Genomic DNA, 17,497 nt, shown 5'->3' on the forward strand with positions numbered 1-17,497 from the left:
TACAATTTATTAAGGATGATGAGTATCAAATACAGCTGAGAACTCTAGTTTTGATGGTAAAATGATACAAAGAACTGAAAATGGCTAAAAACTACATTATCAATAATTTTAGATACTTTAGTCGCTGATGTTGAACTGATAAATTGTCCATGAATAGTGCATCTATAATTAATCCAGATTATCTATATCAGGAAGTCCAAAAAGGCATAATTAATCAAAATTTCTAATCCAAACTTACCACTTTTCAATTTGAAACACCTCAAAAAATTTCAAATTCAAAACGACCGTTAATTTAAACTAAATTTTAAATCCAGCAAGATTAAATTAATTACATGAGATTAAACACATATGCAACAAGGCGTACAGTTTTAATATGTGTAAGTAGTATATAATCTAAGAATAGTCTCTTGCACTCAGCATTATTTATTGTAAAATTGACCGATCAAGTCATGGAGCAAATAAAATTATCAAAAGCAACTGTCTCACAACTGACATCAAAAGGAATTAAAATACCTGAATACAATAGGGATGACGTAAAAGTAGGAATTTTCCATTTCGGTGTTGGAAATTTTCATCGTGCACATCAGGCATTAATTATGGACAGCTTGTTTGCAAAGGGATTGGGTAAGGATTATGGAATTTGTGGAATCGGTGTGCTGCCACAGGATGTAAAAATGCGTGATGTTCTAAAGGAACAAGACTATCTATACACGTGCATTGAAAAGTCATCAAATGGAGATTTTAATTATCGCATTATCGGTTCCATTATTGACTATATGTTTGTTCCTGATAATGTAAATGCTGTTATTGAACGATTGTGTACGTCAGATGCAAAAATAATAACATTAACGATCACGGAAGGTGGCTACAATATTAATCCACTGACAAATGAGTTTGACTTGTTGAATGTTCAGGATGACTTGAAAAATCCATCAAATCCAAAGACTACATTCGGTATTGTCGTTGAGGCATTAAGACGACGTAAGGAACGTAATTTGAATGGATTTACGATTTTGTCGTGTGACAATCTACAGGAAAATGGGAAAATGGCCAAAAAAGCTTTTCATAGTTACGCTACAGCTGTTGATGCTGAATTAGCTGATTGGATACTTAAAAATGTCACTTTCCCTAATTCGATGGTCGACAGAATCACTCCAGTGACTACTGATGATGATCGCAAGCATGTCCAGGAAAAACTAGGTCTAGTTGATGGATGGCCAGTAGTTTGTGAAGATTTCATCCACTGGGTCATTGAAGATCATTTTGTGGACGGAAAGAGACCACCTTTTGAGGAACATTCAGCTATTCAAATAGTTCAGGATGTTGAGCCATATGAATTGATGAAGCTGAGACTTATCAATGCTGGGCATCAAGCAATTGCTTACTTTGGATTATTACTTGACTACAAATATGTTCATGATGTCACTAGACATGAATCTATTGCCAACTTTTTGAATACCTATATGGACAAGGAAGCAACAGATACTTTAAGACCCGTACCAGGAATTGATTTAGTCAAGTATAAAGCAAAAATCGTTGAGAGATTCCAAAATCCAAATATTTTAGACACATTGATGCGACTTGCTTTTGATGGATCTGACAGAGTCTTTAAATTTGTCATTCCAGTCATTGTCGATCGAATTAAAGCAGGTCAAAGCATTTACTTAAGTACAGCAATTGTTGCAAGCTTTGCAAGATATTTAAACGGACAATCAGGAACTGGAAAGCCAATTGAAGTCATTGATCGTGCAAAAGCTAAATTGGCAGTTCTAAACGGCAAGTTGTTAAAAGATCCAACGATGATTAAGCATGAAAGTGAATTGTTTGGTGATATCGTATCAAATCCAGAATTTGTTCGTGTGTTTCAAGAAATTTACAACAAAATTGGAGATTGTGGTAGTGAGAATACTCTTAAGTGGTTGATAGATATGAAATGAATTATCTCTTGATTGTTAGTTCAATATTTTATAAGAAATAAAGGAATTGATAATTGATGAGATAAAGTAAGAATATAAACAGGTAGTTTTATGGATTGACTTTTTTGATGAATTTGCTGAGCTGGGGGTAATGATTTTCAGGTACTGTAGTCGGAAAATTCTTGGGCAACTCCCTTTACTGCAGAGCCAATTGTGATGTAAACTTGAAACGTAGGATTAAAAATTAATCTAAATCTAAGTCGTCGGATTTAAAATAAATCCAGGTTTAACTTAAAAATGTAATTCATAACATCAATCAACAGCCTTGCCAATGGCCTTAAAACGTGTGACCCCAATATAATCTAATCCAGTCTTTTTTTGATATAATTCTCTAATGATAATTCATAAAAGACTTTTTTATTTTTATAATTTTACTCCAAAATACACATTTTTAATTCTAATAGATTAATATTAATAAACGAGTGTCAAAGAAGAAAGGAGCTCACCAATTATGAATTGTTTTTGTTTCTCTTCGAAAGATGTGTTAAGTTTTTTAATGTGGCAGGCGCGAAATTAAATTCCAAACAAAAATAATTATTTAAATTTAATTCATTGGTACTTGTGGCTCTATTATAGCACTTGGATTATTTTGATTATTATCGACAATGTTATCATTATTGTTGTTTGCTGAATTTGTCACAGCTAGTCTCCGTCGACGAAAATATTCTTTTGCTCTATCAATTCTACTTCGGTTACGTTTTCTCATTGGACGAGACATTAATGTCGTTGGATTCTTCTTAGTTGTATTTAATGTAATTGAATTTCTGGTAATTTCTGATGATGGACCTGCTTGTGGTTGTTGCTGCACTGTTTCTCGAGGAATGTTAACAGCTAAAAGAAAGAGCGTTAGTTGTTGTGGATAGGAAAGAAAAAAAAATGGTAAAAAAAGAAAAGAAAGGTCAAAAATAGTGAAAGTAGATGTGATGTAAAGTAAAAAAATTGTTCATCTTACTTTTACTGTGCTTTCCTAGCTGCTTTATGTGACGTTGAAGAACTTTATGATATTGTTTCTTCTTCAACTTTAATTCATGTTCTAATTTTCGCCTCTGTCCTTCAAGATCTTTAATAACTGTGTCTTGATCTTTTTTCTGCTTTGAGATTTCTGACAATTTCTCCATTAAATCATTACTTCCAATATTATTATGTTCTGGTAAATAAATGCGATGTACCGTATTCCTTGGACAATTTTGTCTGCATTGCGGGCACGTGTGATTACTGCAAATATACATAGAATCACACGAAAAAATTTTTTTTAGACATATTGTCAGACAAAGGGCCTATTATCATATTTTCATTTGGATATACCTTTCTAGCCATCGACTTAAACATGAATCTGAAATGAGACGATGAAAGAAGAAAAATTATTAAAAATTTTGTTAAAACTGATGAAAATTGATGAATTTTTATGGATATACTGTAATTATGCACTGTATCATTAACAATGAAAACTATTTCTATGAAATATCATAATATTGAAAAAAATTATTTTAGAAATTTAATTTTTATACCATGAAAAATATGCCCACAAAAGGGTGAACTGATGGAGTCGCTGATAAGAAGTATATCAGCACAAATAGCGCACAGAAGCATTTGTTTTATCAATCTTTTACCAACAAATTTAAATTTTTTAATTTTTCTTTGATCAATTTTTCTGTAATACGAAATACTTTTAGATTTCCAGGGTGGATATCACGTCAATTGAGGAAATCTTTTGTTTTTGTACAACTTGATTGATTTATTATAATTAAGTTTGATTAAAGATGCTTTAAATAGTCAAATTTATAGAAATATTAAATTTTAATACGATATTAATATGAAACAAAAAGATTTCCCTCACTTTTTTGATTCATTGTCAATAATGATGAATTAAAATTACGATATTGCGTAATTAAAGCAATTTCTATTAATTCCAGCAAGGTAATATAAAATATACACCTCGATGTATATTATTCTTATTGGAAAAATCTTATTAGAAGACAGAAAAATCTAAAATCCAATAATTTTTTGAATTTTTTTCTTGTGTAATTTTTCCACGACTCTGACTTATTCTAGTACAATTTTCAAAATTTAATTTAACGGAAACCATCAAAAACTCATTTCTTATAAGATTTAAATGTAAATCACATCTCAAACCATTAATCCACTTGAAATATCTATATCATAGTTAACTATGTCAATGTTATCAACTCCAAGGTAACATTTGAAATTTCAATAAAATCAACTCTGCGCACAGATGTGTGAAAGTTAATTCAAATTTCAATAATACGTTAAAAAGTTTTCTATTGACATATCTACATAAAATTAGTTCTTTTACTTGCTAATAGGGCGAATTTTCATCAATAGTCATAAACAAAAACATAAAAGATTCTGCACAAATAAATAAAATCAAATATTTATCAGAAATGCAGCAGAGCACGACCAGTTTTAACACAATCAGTGGCGATTTTGAATGCTTCCAGAATTTCACTAGTTCTGAAGTGTTTGCGCATCAATTAGCTGGCCTGACAAATCCAGGAGATATTAATCAAATTATCAAGAGTCAAAAACAAATGTAGGTGGACAAATTTACAATTTTCAGTAACATCCAGTGAATAATTTAATTAATCCTTTTAGGCTTCAAAGATTTGAAAAGACTAATGAGATGCTACTTAATGTCAATGCACTAAGCCAAAATAGACTGAAAAATGTCACAGAAGACTACAAAAAGCATTCAAAATTATTAATAGACATGAAAAAGGATCTCGAATACGTTTTTAAGAAAATCAGGAACATCAAGACTAAGTTAGAGAATAAATATTCAGAAGCATTTGCAGAACAAGCAAAGAGACAAAACACACAGAACTTAGATGAACTGGATGAGGAAAAAGAGGAAAACATCACGTACGAGCAGCTCGAGTCTATCAAAAATGTCGAGGATAACGTCGACAGTGCTCTTGATGCTTTAGATTCATAAATATATTAGATATGCTTCATATTGTCATCATCTATTTGTATTGTGATGGATTGAGTCATACTTATTGAGATTTGTTCTGAATTTTTTATTTGATAAGATGTGTTCATAGTGGTGCATCGCTCACGGATTGTCACATTTGAATAATCATGAGTTATGGGTATTTGATACGGAGTGATCATAGTAGTGTAATTTACATAGAAATGTAAATTATTCTATAATCATGAGTAACGTTAGTGTTGATCAAGAATGCAGAAATCGTATAATGGACACGACTTTGGTGTAATATTAAGTTTAGTATCAACAATTCATTAGAGTAACTTTGGCTAATTGTGATACATGTATTAAGTATATTAATTAAGTTAATAAATTATTGCTTTGCTGAATAGAAAATATTTTTAAATTTTACCGCACTTTCCGCCTAGCGTCAAAATTCCTCCACCAGATGTCGTACCTCAAAAATGACATTGTGTTGGAACAAGACTTAGTAAGCTAGTTGATCTTAGACATTCGAACTGATAACATGTGTCGTGAGAATTTTTTTCAAAAAAATAAATTTTAGAAATGCAAAATAAAGGTTTTAAGGACATTTTTTGATAAAATTTAGTTAGAAAATAATAATAAAAGCTTTTTATATTGTGAAAATCTTAATTAAATCACTGCAAATCATCATTAAAGCTTGTGTTTTTATTCGTCTTGTTCAAGGAAAGAAGAAAAAAAATAAAAAAAAAATTATTATTTTTATAAATTTTTATAAAATTGAATATTATGTAGAACGAGTGAATCTTGTGATTGTCTAATGATTAAAGTACCAAAATTGTGAATTAAAAATATTGCAAATCGGTCATAATTGTGCGAAAAAAGTGAAAAATAAAAAAAAAAATATTGAGAAGAAATTTATTGGAAAAATAAAGTTAAAAGAATTGAAGAAATTTCTCTAATTGAGTGCATTAAGTGTAATTTTATAAATAAATTACGTGCCAGATTGTAAAACAAGAGAGTAGCCGCTATAAAATTTCATTTTTTTTGGATTATATTATAGTACGCTTTCATCAACATAAACCAACATAATAGTAAAAAATCTCTTTTTTTGAGCGCAACAACAACACAACACGACCACTAACACATACATAAAACGGCGTGTGTAAGGACGCAAGGAATATAAAATAATATAAGGGAAATACAACACGGTAAGTTTGACTTCATTCATATGAGGGTGCATTAATTGAATTTCGTTACTGGATGTCGATAATGAATGACTGTGTGGAAACTTTTTTTGTGATTATTATTAAAAAGCGGCAATATTGCTTTAATTGATGAGCCTGAAAGATTTCCTCATCCTCCACCAATATTACCACTACAATTATACCTCGATGCTGCTTTCACATGGACTCCTTTTTTCATGAAAATGAGGAAATTTTTTTTTTTCCATCTTCAATCGTCACACCCAAAAAAATTCGCATTAAAGGAATTGAAATTTCACAAGAATGTTGAGGTATCATTTGTATGTTGAGGCTAAGTGCTGTGCATTGTTCAATGAATTGACAAAGAGGGAATGAACATGAATTTGCAAAAAATTATACTTGTGGCTATTATAAAAAAATTAGACATTTGTAGTGAGGAACACACAAAAAAAAATCTGTGCGAAAATATGTGATTATTTCACTTTTTTCGGTATGCATTCACTTGGAAATGCTTTTCAAAAAATAAATGTAGGTCATTATGAGCTTCATTATACGGTATTTCTTTAGTTCTACATTCCAATTATTTGTATACCAACTGATAACAGAGAAAATGTAATATACAAATTTTCTATTTTCTTTGCAACTAGTGTTGTTATCTAGATGGGCTTGGAAACTGTAAAGGCTTGCCTAGCTTCATGTTAAAAATTGTGTTTTTTTGGGTTAGTGCTGTTAAACAAAAATTGTTGTGCAATAGATTCTTTTGCTGTTTGTATTTGATTGGGTTTGATTTAGTTCAATTACCTCGAATTGACAATTCTGGACTAGATATTTGATGGATGTGTCATGTAGGTCTAAATTATGACATTTAGATTGATTTTTGGACTAGATTGTTATATTTCATTTGATTTGATATTGAAGTATGTGATCTAGATTGATTATTGACTAGATTTCAATATCTAGGTTGATTTAGAGCTAGATTTTAGTATTTAGGCTGTTTTGATGCTAAATTCTAGTACTTTGACTAATTAAGTACTAGATTTTCAAAGTTAGACTGATCTGAAAGTTGATTCTAGTATTTAAACTAATCTGGTCCTGAATTCTAGTCCTTTGACTAATTAAGTACTAGATTTGGACATCTAAAATGATGTGATTTTAGATTCTAGTATTTAGATTGATTTTGTACTAGAATTTCTAGTATCTAGATTAATTTAGTACTATATTTTAATATCTAGATTGGTTTAGTATTAGATTCTAGTATCAAGGTTGATTAAGTCAAATTTAGTACTAGATTCTAGTATCTAGGTTGATTTAGTCAAATTTAGTACTAGATTCTAGTATCTAAATTGATTTAATATTAAATTACAGTCTGCTAGACTAATTAAATGCCAGATTAGACATCCTCTACACATTCCAGATCATTTTGTCACAGATTCTTAATCTTAAATCCATTCTTATGTTCAAAAACACATTCTACAGCCTTAAAACAGACATTCTCACATTCAGACACTTCATATCTCCTTGCACTTGACCTAGCCAAGCAACCAAACCAGCATCTCATGCATATAAACATTCCCCCTAAAATGCCTTATCATCAAACTAGTTCAATCTCTTTATTCATTTTTTTGTTTTCAATTTTTTCGACCCTGAATACGTTTTCTTCTCTCTGATTCCGTTAGACACGCGTCAATCACGTGGTAAAATAGTGAAAATTATGATAATGCAAGCATAAAAATTTAAATTATTCATGAAATTTATTGTATTCAATCTACATATCAATTCAGTACATCATGTTCCTTTTGATAACATTTCGACCTAAATCAATTGATTACAAAAATATAAAAGTTTAAATCATGCAGTTGTTGTGTCTCATATGTGTGACATACGGATGCTATTATAACAATGAGCTTCAGATGTGTACACATTTTTTGTTATTTATATTTTTATATTATGTGACTCACTCAACAAAATAAGTTCGCTTTTATAAGAAAAAATTGTTATTTTTTTTTTCGCTCGAAGCAGATGAGGAACACACGAAAAAATATTGCAGGCAGCAAAGAGGAAGATGAGATTAAAAAAATGAAAATTAAAAAGGTTTTCGCTGCTCCTTATTTTCAATGTTTTAAAAAATTTATTTGACAGCTCCAGATGCACCATAAAAAAAATGCAAAATGTTGATGATTGTGGCGTACGCTCAGGTCAGGGGTGTTGAGGCGACTTACGGCGCCAAACTTTAACTCATTCCGAGAACAAGTCATGATTCATCATCTGATTTTTAATACTTTTTGCTTATTTTCTCTTGCCAAGACCTTGCCTTCATCTTAAATTGTATACTTTACATTGAGAAGTCTAATGTAAAAAAATCGAAGCCAACGCAATTTAGCGTTGTATGTATTATAAAGAAACTGGTTTATTAACTTTTTCCTCACTCGTTGATGTCATATTTTGTAGTCATATTCTTGCAATATATGTGATTATTTCTTACGAGATGTTCAGATACAAGATTCATTTTATGACATCAGCGGATGTGTGAAAAAAAGTGTATTCGTGAAAAACGAAGAGAATTGAATAATTTATTGAGACTTTTTCCGCAAAAAAAAGAGATTTTCTTTTTACACCACTTCGAGCACTTCCACAATGTGATTAATGACTTGCTATAATAATGAATGATTCCTTTTTTCTCGGTCAGAAGCTCCAAAATGTGTAGAAAATGTGAGCAAATCCTTTTTTCTTTTTTGGTACTTTTGGGGTTTCACATAATTCTATTCTCACTGTTCTGATTCCATTTTTCACAACATTCTTTATCTATCCGAGTTGCCTTTTTCTTATTGAAATGTTTTTTATCTTATACGGGTATCGGAGAAGGGTCAGTCGAGTTCACAGTTCCTCTTTTTATAAATGGTTTGACCGATTTCTCATGATTGCTTTGTGTGCGACTTATCTCTCTCATATGTTATAAATGTGTTACCTTGTTTTTTTTGTACGGCCCATCTTCATGGTTCAGTTATGTTATAAATAACAAAAAAATGGAATTAAAACTCTTTATGAAATTTATATATTAAATAACAATACTATCGTAGTTCATCTACTTATTGAAAAAAATCTTTTGTTACTATTGCATAAGTTATTAAGTATTTGTACATTTGTTTTCTTGAGTTATTAACTACTCCGTATGTGCTATATTACATGAAAAATATGAAGCACTTTAAAGTATTTTATGAATTCCTCTCCGACTGTACCACTCTACCGCAAATTTTCAATTTTGTAACATCACAATGTATAGTTTGTTCAAGTGCTAATTGATGCAATGTTGTTTATGGCTATTTTTCAGGGTTGGCATGGCTACATACCTCACCCAAAAAGTTAATGTCCTCAAAATTATAATTTTTTTTTTGAGATTTGATAACCTTTGTATTGTTGATATTTTCGCGCTTTTGATTACAATATATACACTTTCATGGCAGTCTGCCTATTCTTTCAATGATGATACATGCTATTTTGTTTGAAGAGTGATTAATTTCCTTGAAATAATAAAATGATTCGGAGAAACTTGATAAATTATCTTACTGTGAATTTTTCTTGTTGTTTTTCTTAAGAAAGTGAGTTCAGTGAAAAAAATATCATGTGTTTGAATTTTAGAAAACCGTTAAATTTTGATTTTTTAGAGATTGATTAGAATTAGACTCTTTTAATCAAGTTCGAGGCTGTTTTAAGTACGATAAGCTTCTCATTGAAATGCCAGCTTACATTTCCAATGAAAATGCCTTCCAACTCTGATCATTAGTTTACTTATTCAAACTATTTCTCAAGAAACTATAACTAAATCAAAACATACTCTAAAGTCGTCTAAACTTCCTCATCGAATGTCAATGAACACATTTCAAAAATATTCATTCATCAAAGCTCAATTTATGAAGCATATTTTCAGATGGAATTTTAATTATCTGTACCAGATTTATTATTTTTACTCGTGCACAATCTGTGCCTGGAATGTTGATAAGGATTTTTAAAAATAGAACATTTGATAAGTTCATAGATTCATTATAGGGGTCTAATAGGATTTTTGACATCTTGTAAGAAAAATTGCTTTTGAACTTCCGCTGTGCTGTATATTTAAAATAGCCTTCAGCCAGTCAGTGCAATTGACTCATTTAATCGTAACGAAGGACAATGAGAACACGTTTTAATATGGATATACTTTACACACAGATTTTTGCTCGACACAAAATATAATTTTACATTAAGCTTAATTAATTAGTTTTTTTAAAGGAAACGATCGATTGAGAAAATAACCAATTAAAAAAAAGAATCTTGCAAGTACGTCAAGGGTGTGCATTAAGTGTGTTCATGTGAAATCATTGTTTCATTCAGCTGTAAATTTGCATATTATTGTTGTTATTTCGCGAGAGTTAAAAAACAGAAACAAAAAGAAGAAAAAATGTAAAAAAATAACCAGTTGGTGTTGCTTTGTGAATGGTAATGGAATTTTAAGTTTTAAATGGCTTAATGCACACACGGTTTCTGCCTTTAAACATGACTGTATGTGTACGTTGAGTATGTTTATTGCAAATTGCGAAAAAAATAATATTATTGTTGGGCTTAATGCACATAGATTATTTGTAAGCGACTACACGTCTCGCTGCGTGATACTATAAACAGACTAGGCTGATGCTTTGAAGATAATGCCAAAAAAACAGAACTTACACAAGTTTCGCATTCACGTTTTGTGATTTATTATGATTTTTGTTTACTAAAATGACGTCAGATTTTACTAAAAATAAAGACAATCCATAGAAATCAAGCAAGTGTCACCACCAACAGAGGTCCGCATGATTACTGTCTAGCAAATTTTTCCCTCGAAAACTAAAAATAAACTTTTTTAAAATGTTTAAGCATTAATTAATTGAAAAATTTATGAGATCTTGAATAGCCCATCTGAGACAGTTTTAATGAATGAACAATACGCAGTAAGCGGGCAACACAAAATTTATTTCTTAATTGACACATCAAAATAAACTTCAAAAAATGACGAAATTTCCTTAATTATTAGCTTGTGTCGAAAGTTTTTCGTCTAATTAAATTCAGTAAACAAAATATTGTATCATACATATCGTAGTATGCGAGAGAGAGGAGCGAAATTTGAAAAAAATGGCAACATCGCGTTTTCCTATATTTCTGCACAAACAAAAAAAGAAAATAACATGACACAATACATACTATGGAATAGGCAATACACAAAAAAAAGAATGTTTCCTGTTGTTTCCGCGACACATATTTCTGCATTCATCATCATCATGTGTAGCTTCTAAAGTTCATTGCTTTTCGATGTTAAAGAGTAATAACAATAATATTAATGAAACAGGTATGTGCATGAATTTGATAGATTGTATACTCTATAATTATTATTTGTTAGTGAGGAATTGTGGCATTTCTACCCTTTGTCAAGGGAAAATTTTTCTAATGAATTATTGACATTTTTTCTACATATATGAACACGTAGTTGAACATTGTATTACAATAAAAGGAGCATGTAAAGTTCAATTACAAATAATTTTTTTTTGCTGCTATTGTTATTGAGGTCACTAAGTAAAAATGTCAAATAGAATCATTAATATGGTGAATGAACTTTTTTAAAGTAATTTCCTTAGTTGGGGGATGTTCGGAAATTGCGTAACGCGTTCTATCCTCAGTTACGCTGTGTAACAAAATCATGAACCCGATCAGCACCCATGAGTTCGGCAGGGCACAATTATGACGTCGTATCAGTGTTAAGATGCGAAGTTGCCTTGCAGAACCAAGACGGATGATTCCTAAATTCAAAATTGAGGCTCTTCCAGAGGTTAGGCGCATTCTGCTGTTCAGGGATTTGCACTTCATAACAAAATAGTAAACCCGCCTCCCCCGAAGGTCTGCATAATTTCCGAGCGTTCCCTTACTGTTTTGCATAGTAATGATTAAACTTGCATTAGTCATGCCTTTAATAATAGATGAGTTTGGCCAAGACACCCAGACAGGAGTCTATCAACTACCCTTCTTCCCATTTCAAACCACGCCGCTCCCCCGAGCAAAGATAGACTACCGTTCCTCCCATTTCCAGTCACGTCGTTGTTCAGACGCAAATATAGACTCCAATCTCTGATATATACATAGACAACAATGTCTAATCTATTATATACTCAGTCACCCATAATAAAACAATTTGTCTAGATGTTTAGGTCTATAGTCTAGTCTAGAATCCTTAGTTGTACAGGTCTCCTAGCCTAGACAGCACCAAAACTAAGTCTCGATAAAATGCTACTTAAATGAGGTATAACCTTCATATCCCATATTTATGACCTACGTCTTGATTGTACCTCCAGGTCAACAACACTGACAAATTGTTCTAAGAGGCACAGCAATTATTATCATGCAACGAGCAAACGTCAATTTATGGACAAAAGGAAGAAGTTCATTCAACTAAGAATTGGGCATAATAAAGTAAAAATAATGAGAAAATACACAAAGGAAGTTTCAAATTCAAATTCTATGTATATTATGAATGTACATTTTTTTATCAACTTAATCCAACTGAATTTCCGTTAGTTATGCTAAGTTATGTCTCATAAGTTTCTCTTCATTGCATTCATTACAATGCTGCGTTTCATCCTCTTATGTCTCATTTTCAATTAATTTTCATAAAACGACATAAATCATATAGTTCCATCATCTCGAGCAAATCGTTTACATTCCATTCTCTTAATTGCATTTAATTAATCCCATCCAACAAAATAATTGAATGCAAAAAAAAACTTTTTATTTTCTATTTTGTGTCGAACAAAACGCAAATGTTTAGCGATACACAGGGGCATAGTCAGAAAGTTTTACTAGGGGAGGGTGGCCCGTGCTCCCAATGCCCCTATGCTCCCGATGCGCCAGAGCTTCGAATGCCCAGGTGCTGCCAATACCCTGTGCTCACAGTGCCCCGGTGCTCTAAATGCCTTGGTGCTCTCAATGCCTTGATGCTCTCAATAGCCCGGTGCTCCCAATGCCTTGGTGCTCCCAATAGCCCGGTGCTCCCAATGCCCCGGTACTCTCAATGTCCTGGTGCTCTCAATGCCCTGATGCTCTCAATGTCCCGGTGCTCCAAATGCCCCGGTACTCCCAATGCTCCGGTGCTCCCAATGCCCCGGTGCTCCCAATGCCCGGTGCTCCCAATGCCCAGGTGCTCAAAATGCCCCGGTGCTCAAAATTCTCCGCTGCTCAAAATGCCCTGGTGCTTAAAATACCTCGGTGCTCCCAATGGCTCAATGACCCCGTAATCTCAATGCTCCCGTGCTCCTAATGCACCCCACCCCCCTAACTACGCCCCATGACATTCATATCCAAGGAAATTCTTTTGGTTGCTTTTTAATGCGGCGGTTGTTAATGGAAATTTATTGAATGTTGTTTATTCAATTTTTTTTACTGCTTTCGCGACTAGTCGACGTCATTTCGCCAAAATTAACTAAACATATATAAAGAGAATTTTAAATTTTTTGTTTTATTGAAATGAAGAAGTACAAAGAGTTTTTTTATTAATTTTTTTTTTCTTTTTTGCTCACTCACTCGGTTGCCTTGCTTTGGCTGTTTATATTGTGGCAAGCGCTAAAGATGTAAACAAATTAATGTAAATTCTTTTAAACGTAAATCAGTCGTCTCGTTATCGAATGTTTATTTGCTAAAAAATCTGTCAAAAGACTAAACAATCTTTGTGAGGTTTCCTATTTCATATGTGAATATATGCCTACTGACATTTCTGACTGTACATTCTTTATGGATTTGTAATGTGTGTAAAAATGGGAAATTCCAATGTTTAGATTGACTTTTTTTATGTGTGATTTACTTGATGAGTTTTTAATTTGAGGGTGTTTTAGGCTCTAATGGTATGGGTAGGCATGACAGGCTGCATGACAGTTAGAAGCATATGCACAGACTATCATGCTGGAGTTGGAATACTTTAGACTGAATAAAGGACAGGAAAAATGATTGATTCGAAAAATTGCTCCAACCGAGTCTCGAACTCATGATCACAGGGTCGGTGCATTGCAATAATTATGTACCGAATTACTAAACCATTCCGCCACCGAGCCACTATGACTCAATATCTCTACCCTACCTTAAATGTGTCTAGTATCTATAATAAATCTAAATTTTAAGGTTAGACATGTCTTCAAGTTTCAAAACTTAATAACATGATAAAAATCCAGTCATGACTACTCATTGCTACTCCATTTTGAAGCACAATCCAATAATTTTCGCACAGGAGGAGTAATACAAGCTTAAAACCTTCTTAAGTAGCAATTTTCTTCAAAAATCCATCCTTAAACTTTTTTTTGCATCATTCAAAATCATTGCATGCTTTATCTAAATTTCATTTTACACAATCTTGAGCACAAAATTTTTCCCTCCCATCTACAAAAATTTATTTAATAAATTTCAATCACGAACAGTGTATATAAGTGAGAAAAATTGAAATCAATAAACAGCTTCTATTGATTCCCTCGGTTCTGCTGAAAGCAAACTTTCATCCGATTCTTTACAGTAAATAAATTCTGTGTATGTACGAACAACCAAAAAAAGTGCAAAGAGATATTGGGCATCGAGATAAAAAAAAATATAATCAAAATATGTTATGTAAATTAGGAATTCGATTTACATATTGAGATGAAAAGGAACGGGATTTCTTTTTGGCATAAAAGAGAATCTTCTTTTTTGCTATAAATAAATTTACATCTTTTTTTTTGTATTTTGAAGAACACACGCATGACCTGTGTGAGCTGTAAAAAAATTGCTTTGTATTATTTGTGTAGCTAAGTGGCTAAGGAATTTTCCTTTAAAGCTTTTGGGGGTTAATTCAGTCATTAGGTGACGAAGCAAATCGACTTCTTGACCCCACCTCCCTCTTTCTCTGATTGTATGAGGCTTGGCCTCTCCTGTTTGAGATGTAACCCTTCCTCTTCTGTTCAATGTTTGAGACTCAACCCTCCATCCCTCCTTTTTTCCATCTGCTTCTTATTTAGTTACTGGAACAATGTTCCGACTTGGAGCCTAAGTTTCTACAAAATACTTTCCATCCAGAGTTGCAAAACAGGTGCCAGTGACAGTCAAAAGTCTGACAGTCAACAGCCTGTCACAGGCACCTGTTTTGCAACTCCGCTTCCATGTGACTCTATTGCTGGCGGAATCCCAATCTCAATTCTGACATCTAACTGGTATTCCTTCATTACATCCTTTCGACCTACGACATGTTGCTCTTGAAACATCAGGACGCCTTTTTCCTTATGGATTCCAAACCAAGTGCAGTATAGCAAACATAAGTCTTTTCCGAAGCTACAACACTATTCTGATTCAAAGTGTGAGACCTGTCTCTCATTGTTTGAGACGTAACCCTACCTCCCTCATTCTCACTCTCATTGTTGGAGACTTAATCTTCCCCACTATTCCCCTCACAGTTTCATGTCGGCCATTGTCCCCGATAGCCGATGCTCAACGACCAGGGTCATAAGAGAGCGATGGGCAGTCATTTTCTATTGACGCTACCTTTCCGCTCCCCCACCTTACAGTGTTACGCAATAAATGAACTTCCCCTTACATACATTTCTCAATTCGGCATTGCTCAAAGGTTGAAAATTTCTCATTCAATAACAGAAAAATTACAGATAAGATAAGCACATTTGTTCAATTATCAATTAAACATTTCTAATTAAATTATTACGGAAAATAAAGCAGCAATTTTTTTAAATACATTTTTTAAGGCACTCCACAGTGACTCTATTACCCTCGTTCTATTTAAAATGACGGTCGGATTTTATGAGTAAGATTAAATCAATCTGTCGTGACATGTTCTACCCAGAGAGCTTTATTTCATGATTTTTCACAGTCTTGTAAGATGCATGGTAAAATGTCTTGAGGGTTGGAATTCCTTCATGGATTTTGAAGTACTTTTATGGTTCATCTTCATTTCCCCCCTTAAAGTTTGCCAATTTTCACATCAACGACCGACTTAAAATGAGACAGAGAAGAAATAAAGGCACAAGAGCAAAAAGTATTGATTAACAATAATCCTAAAAATGCTCTCATTTTTTGTGTGCCATGCCTTTACATTTTTTTTACACATTTAAATGCGTAAGTGAGAGATTTGGAAAATTATATGGAGGGAAGATTTGCTGCGTGTGGCAAAAAATACAGAACGGAAAGGAAATGGGAGCAATGTCAAATGGATAATTTTTTTGTACGTCTTACAGCCTTAACGTGAATTCATGTTGGGGTTGAAACAAAAAATTTTTACGATTACGATGACTTTAATAGTAGCGTGAAAATCTGTTAGGATTAGGGTCAAAAAGCGGCATCATCATGCTTGTTAATCGGTGAATATCAAGCATTGAAATGAACAGCTTTTTATAATGCGGGACTTTGAAGTTTTCGCGTGTCATCCATTTGAGCGATGAGCCTTTATAACCACAACTGTTTTAAATCATGCGTCTAGAACAGTTGTGGACAGTCTGTGTGTTGCGACACAGTTGTGTGACATCAAAAATTGTTTGAAAATGTCATGCATCGTATGCCTTCGATCAAGGCTTCCCACCAAGGTGTGCCATGACAAATAAAGGTTGCCCACCACTGGCCTAGAATGATAAGCATTAATTAGGAAGAAAATTTCAATTTTTATTCTGGGCGTGATAGGCAAACAACCAAAAAAAGGCAGATATAAAATCGGAATAGCATTCTAATGAATTTTTCAGATCTAAACTAGGTCACGAAATGATATCGATCGACAATTTATTCTTTTATTCCCTTCTTTCTCCCCTAAAAATTTATGTCTCTTTATGCTCTATTTTTACATATTCCAGTGACCAACAAAACTTTCTCCTACACATTATGACTTGTGTGTGTCTAGTTTTGTCTGGATGAGGGTGAAAGTGTGCCTTACTTATTTAAATAATTTAAGAATGTGAATAATATTACTGATATTTGATATTTCGGTTCCGTTTTTAAGATTCCCCTGTTTGTTTTACATTTTATTAACTCCTCATTTTCACATATTTTTAATTTTAATGGCTGGCTTCTATAAATAGACAAAAATTTAATTAAATTAAGAGTATTCTGGTATAATATTCTGTTTTAATAAATTTGATGGTAGCGGAAGTTGACATTTACATCTGATATTACCCTTAGTTTTGTTTACTAAGGGGAAAATCAACTTAAAAGTTTGTAAACAAATAAAACTTCCAACAATTTTCAGTTAAATTAACATTGTTTCCGTAAGTTATAAACTTATACAGTATCAAAACATCCGTAGATCCTGTTCCTTATACTACAGCTTAATCCATAGCATCTATAAATTGTAAAATGTTCAAATCCATATTTTTAAA

General features: G+C 32.4%; 4 protein-coding genes across 4 annotated transcripts in view; 3 read left to right on the forward strand and 1 right to left on the reverse strand.

Moving 5' to 3' along the window:
- The first annotated feature begins 449 nt into the window (after positions 1 to 449).
- LOC139092773 (uncharacterized) lies at positions 450 to 1,937 on the forward strand. Its single transcript, XM_070643307.1, has one exon. The coding sequence runs from the start codon at positions 450 to 452 to the stop codon at positions 1,935 to 1,937; it is 1,488 nt and encodes a 495-aa protein (XP_070499408.1).
- A 350-nt stretch (positions 1,938 to 2,287) lies between these two features.
- LOC139092779 (E3 ubiquitin-protein ligase trul-1-like) lies at positions 2,288 to 3,657 on the reverse strand. The gene is made up of 4 exons (XM_070643312.1): positions 3,485 to 3,657; positions 3,282 to 3,309; positions 2,929 to 3,191; positions 2,288 to 2,807 (listed from the first exon to the last, which is right to left on the reverse strand). Exons 1-4 carry the CDS (start codon positions 3,564 to 3,566, stop codon positions 2,521 to 2,523), a joined length of 660 nt encoding a protein of 219 aa, XP_070499413.1. The 5' UTR covers positions 3,567 to 3,657; the 3' UTR covers positions 2,288 to 2,520.
- Positions 3,658 to 4,378: 721 nt separating this feature from the next.
- On the forward strand, positions 4,379 to 4,929 carry LOC139092774 (kxDL motif-containing protein CG10681). The gene is made up of 2 exons (XM_070643308.1): positions 4,379 to 4,527; positions 4,590 to 4,929. The coding sequence occupies exons 1-2, from the start codon at positions 4,379 to 4,381 to the stop codon at positions 4,927 to 4,929; spliced, it is 489 nt and encodes a 162-aa protein (XP_070499409.1).
- A 699-nt stretch (positions 4,930 to 5,628) lies between these two features.
- The window catches only part of fwd (phosphatidylinositol 4-kinase beta fwd), a 71,514-nt gene continuing 59,645 nt past the window's right edge, over positions 5,629 to 17,497 (forward strand). Inside the window, exon 1 of the mRNA XM_070643006.1 lies at positions 5,629 to 6,116. The gene's annotated coding sequence lies outside the window, so the exon portion shown is untranslated. The remainder of the gene's footprint in view (positions 6,117 to 17,497) is intronic.

This window comes from Chironomus tepperi, unplaced genomic scaffold, assembly GCF_022539635.2.
Source record: "Chironomus tepperi strain 1889 unplaced genomic scaffold, CSIRO-AGI_Ctep_v1 contig_309, whole genome shotgun sequence".
In the NCBI taxonomy this organism is placed as follows: domain Eukaryota; kingdom Metazoa; phylum Arthropoda; class Insecta; order Diptera; family Chironomidae; genus Chironomus; species Chironomus tepperi.

Excerpts from the sequence above, each read along its gene's own strand:
- LOC139092773 (XM_070643307.1), top strand. The coding sequence starts at position 450 with ATGGAGCAAATAAAATTATCAAAAGCAACTGTCTCACAACTGACATCA.
- LOC139092779 (XM_070643312.1), bottom strand. The coding sequence starts at position 3,566 with ATGCTTCTGTGCGCTATTTGTGCTGATATACTTCTTATCAGCGACTCC. Across the intron at positions 3,310-3,484 it reads TTGTGGGCATATTTTTCATG|ATTCATGTTTAAGTCGATGG; the intron begins GTATAAAAATTA and ends GTCTCATTTCAG. Across the intron at positions 2,808-2,928 it reads GCTAGGAAAGCACAGTAAAA|CTGTTAACATTCCTCGAGAA; the intron begins GTAAGATGAACA and ends TCTTTCTTTTAG.
- LOC139092774 (XM_070643308.1), top strand. The coding sequence starts at position 4,379 with ATGCAGCAGAGCACGACCAGTTTTAACACAATCAGTGGCGATTTTGAA. Across the intron at positions 4,528-4,589 it reads ATCAAGAGTCAAAAACAAAT|GCTTCAAAGATTTGAAAAGA; the intron begins GTAGGTGGACAA and ends TAATCCTTTTAG.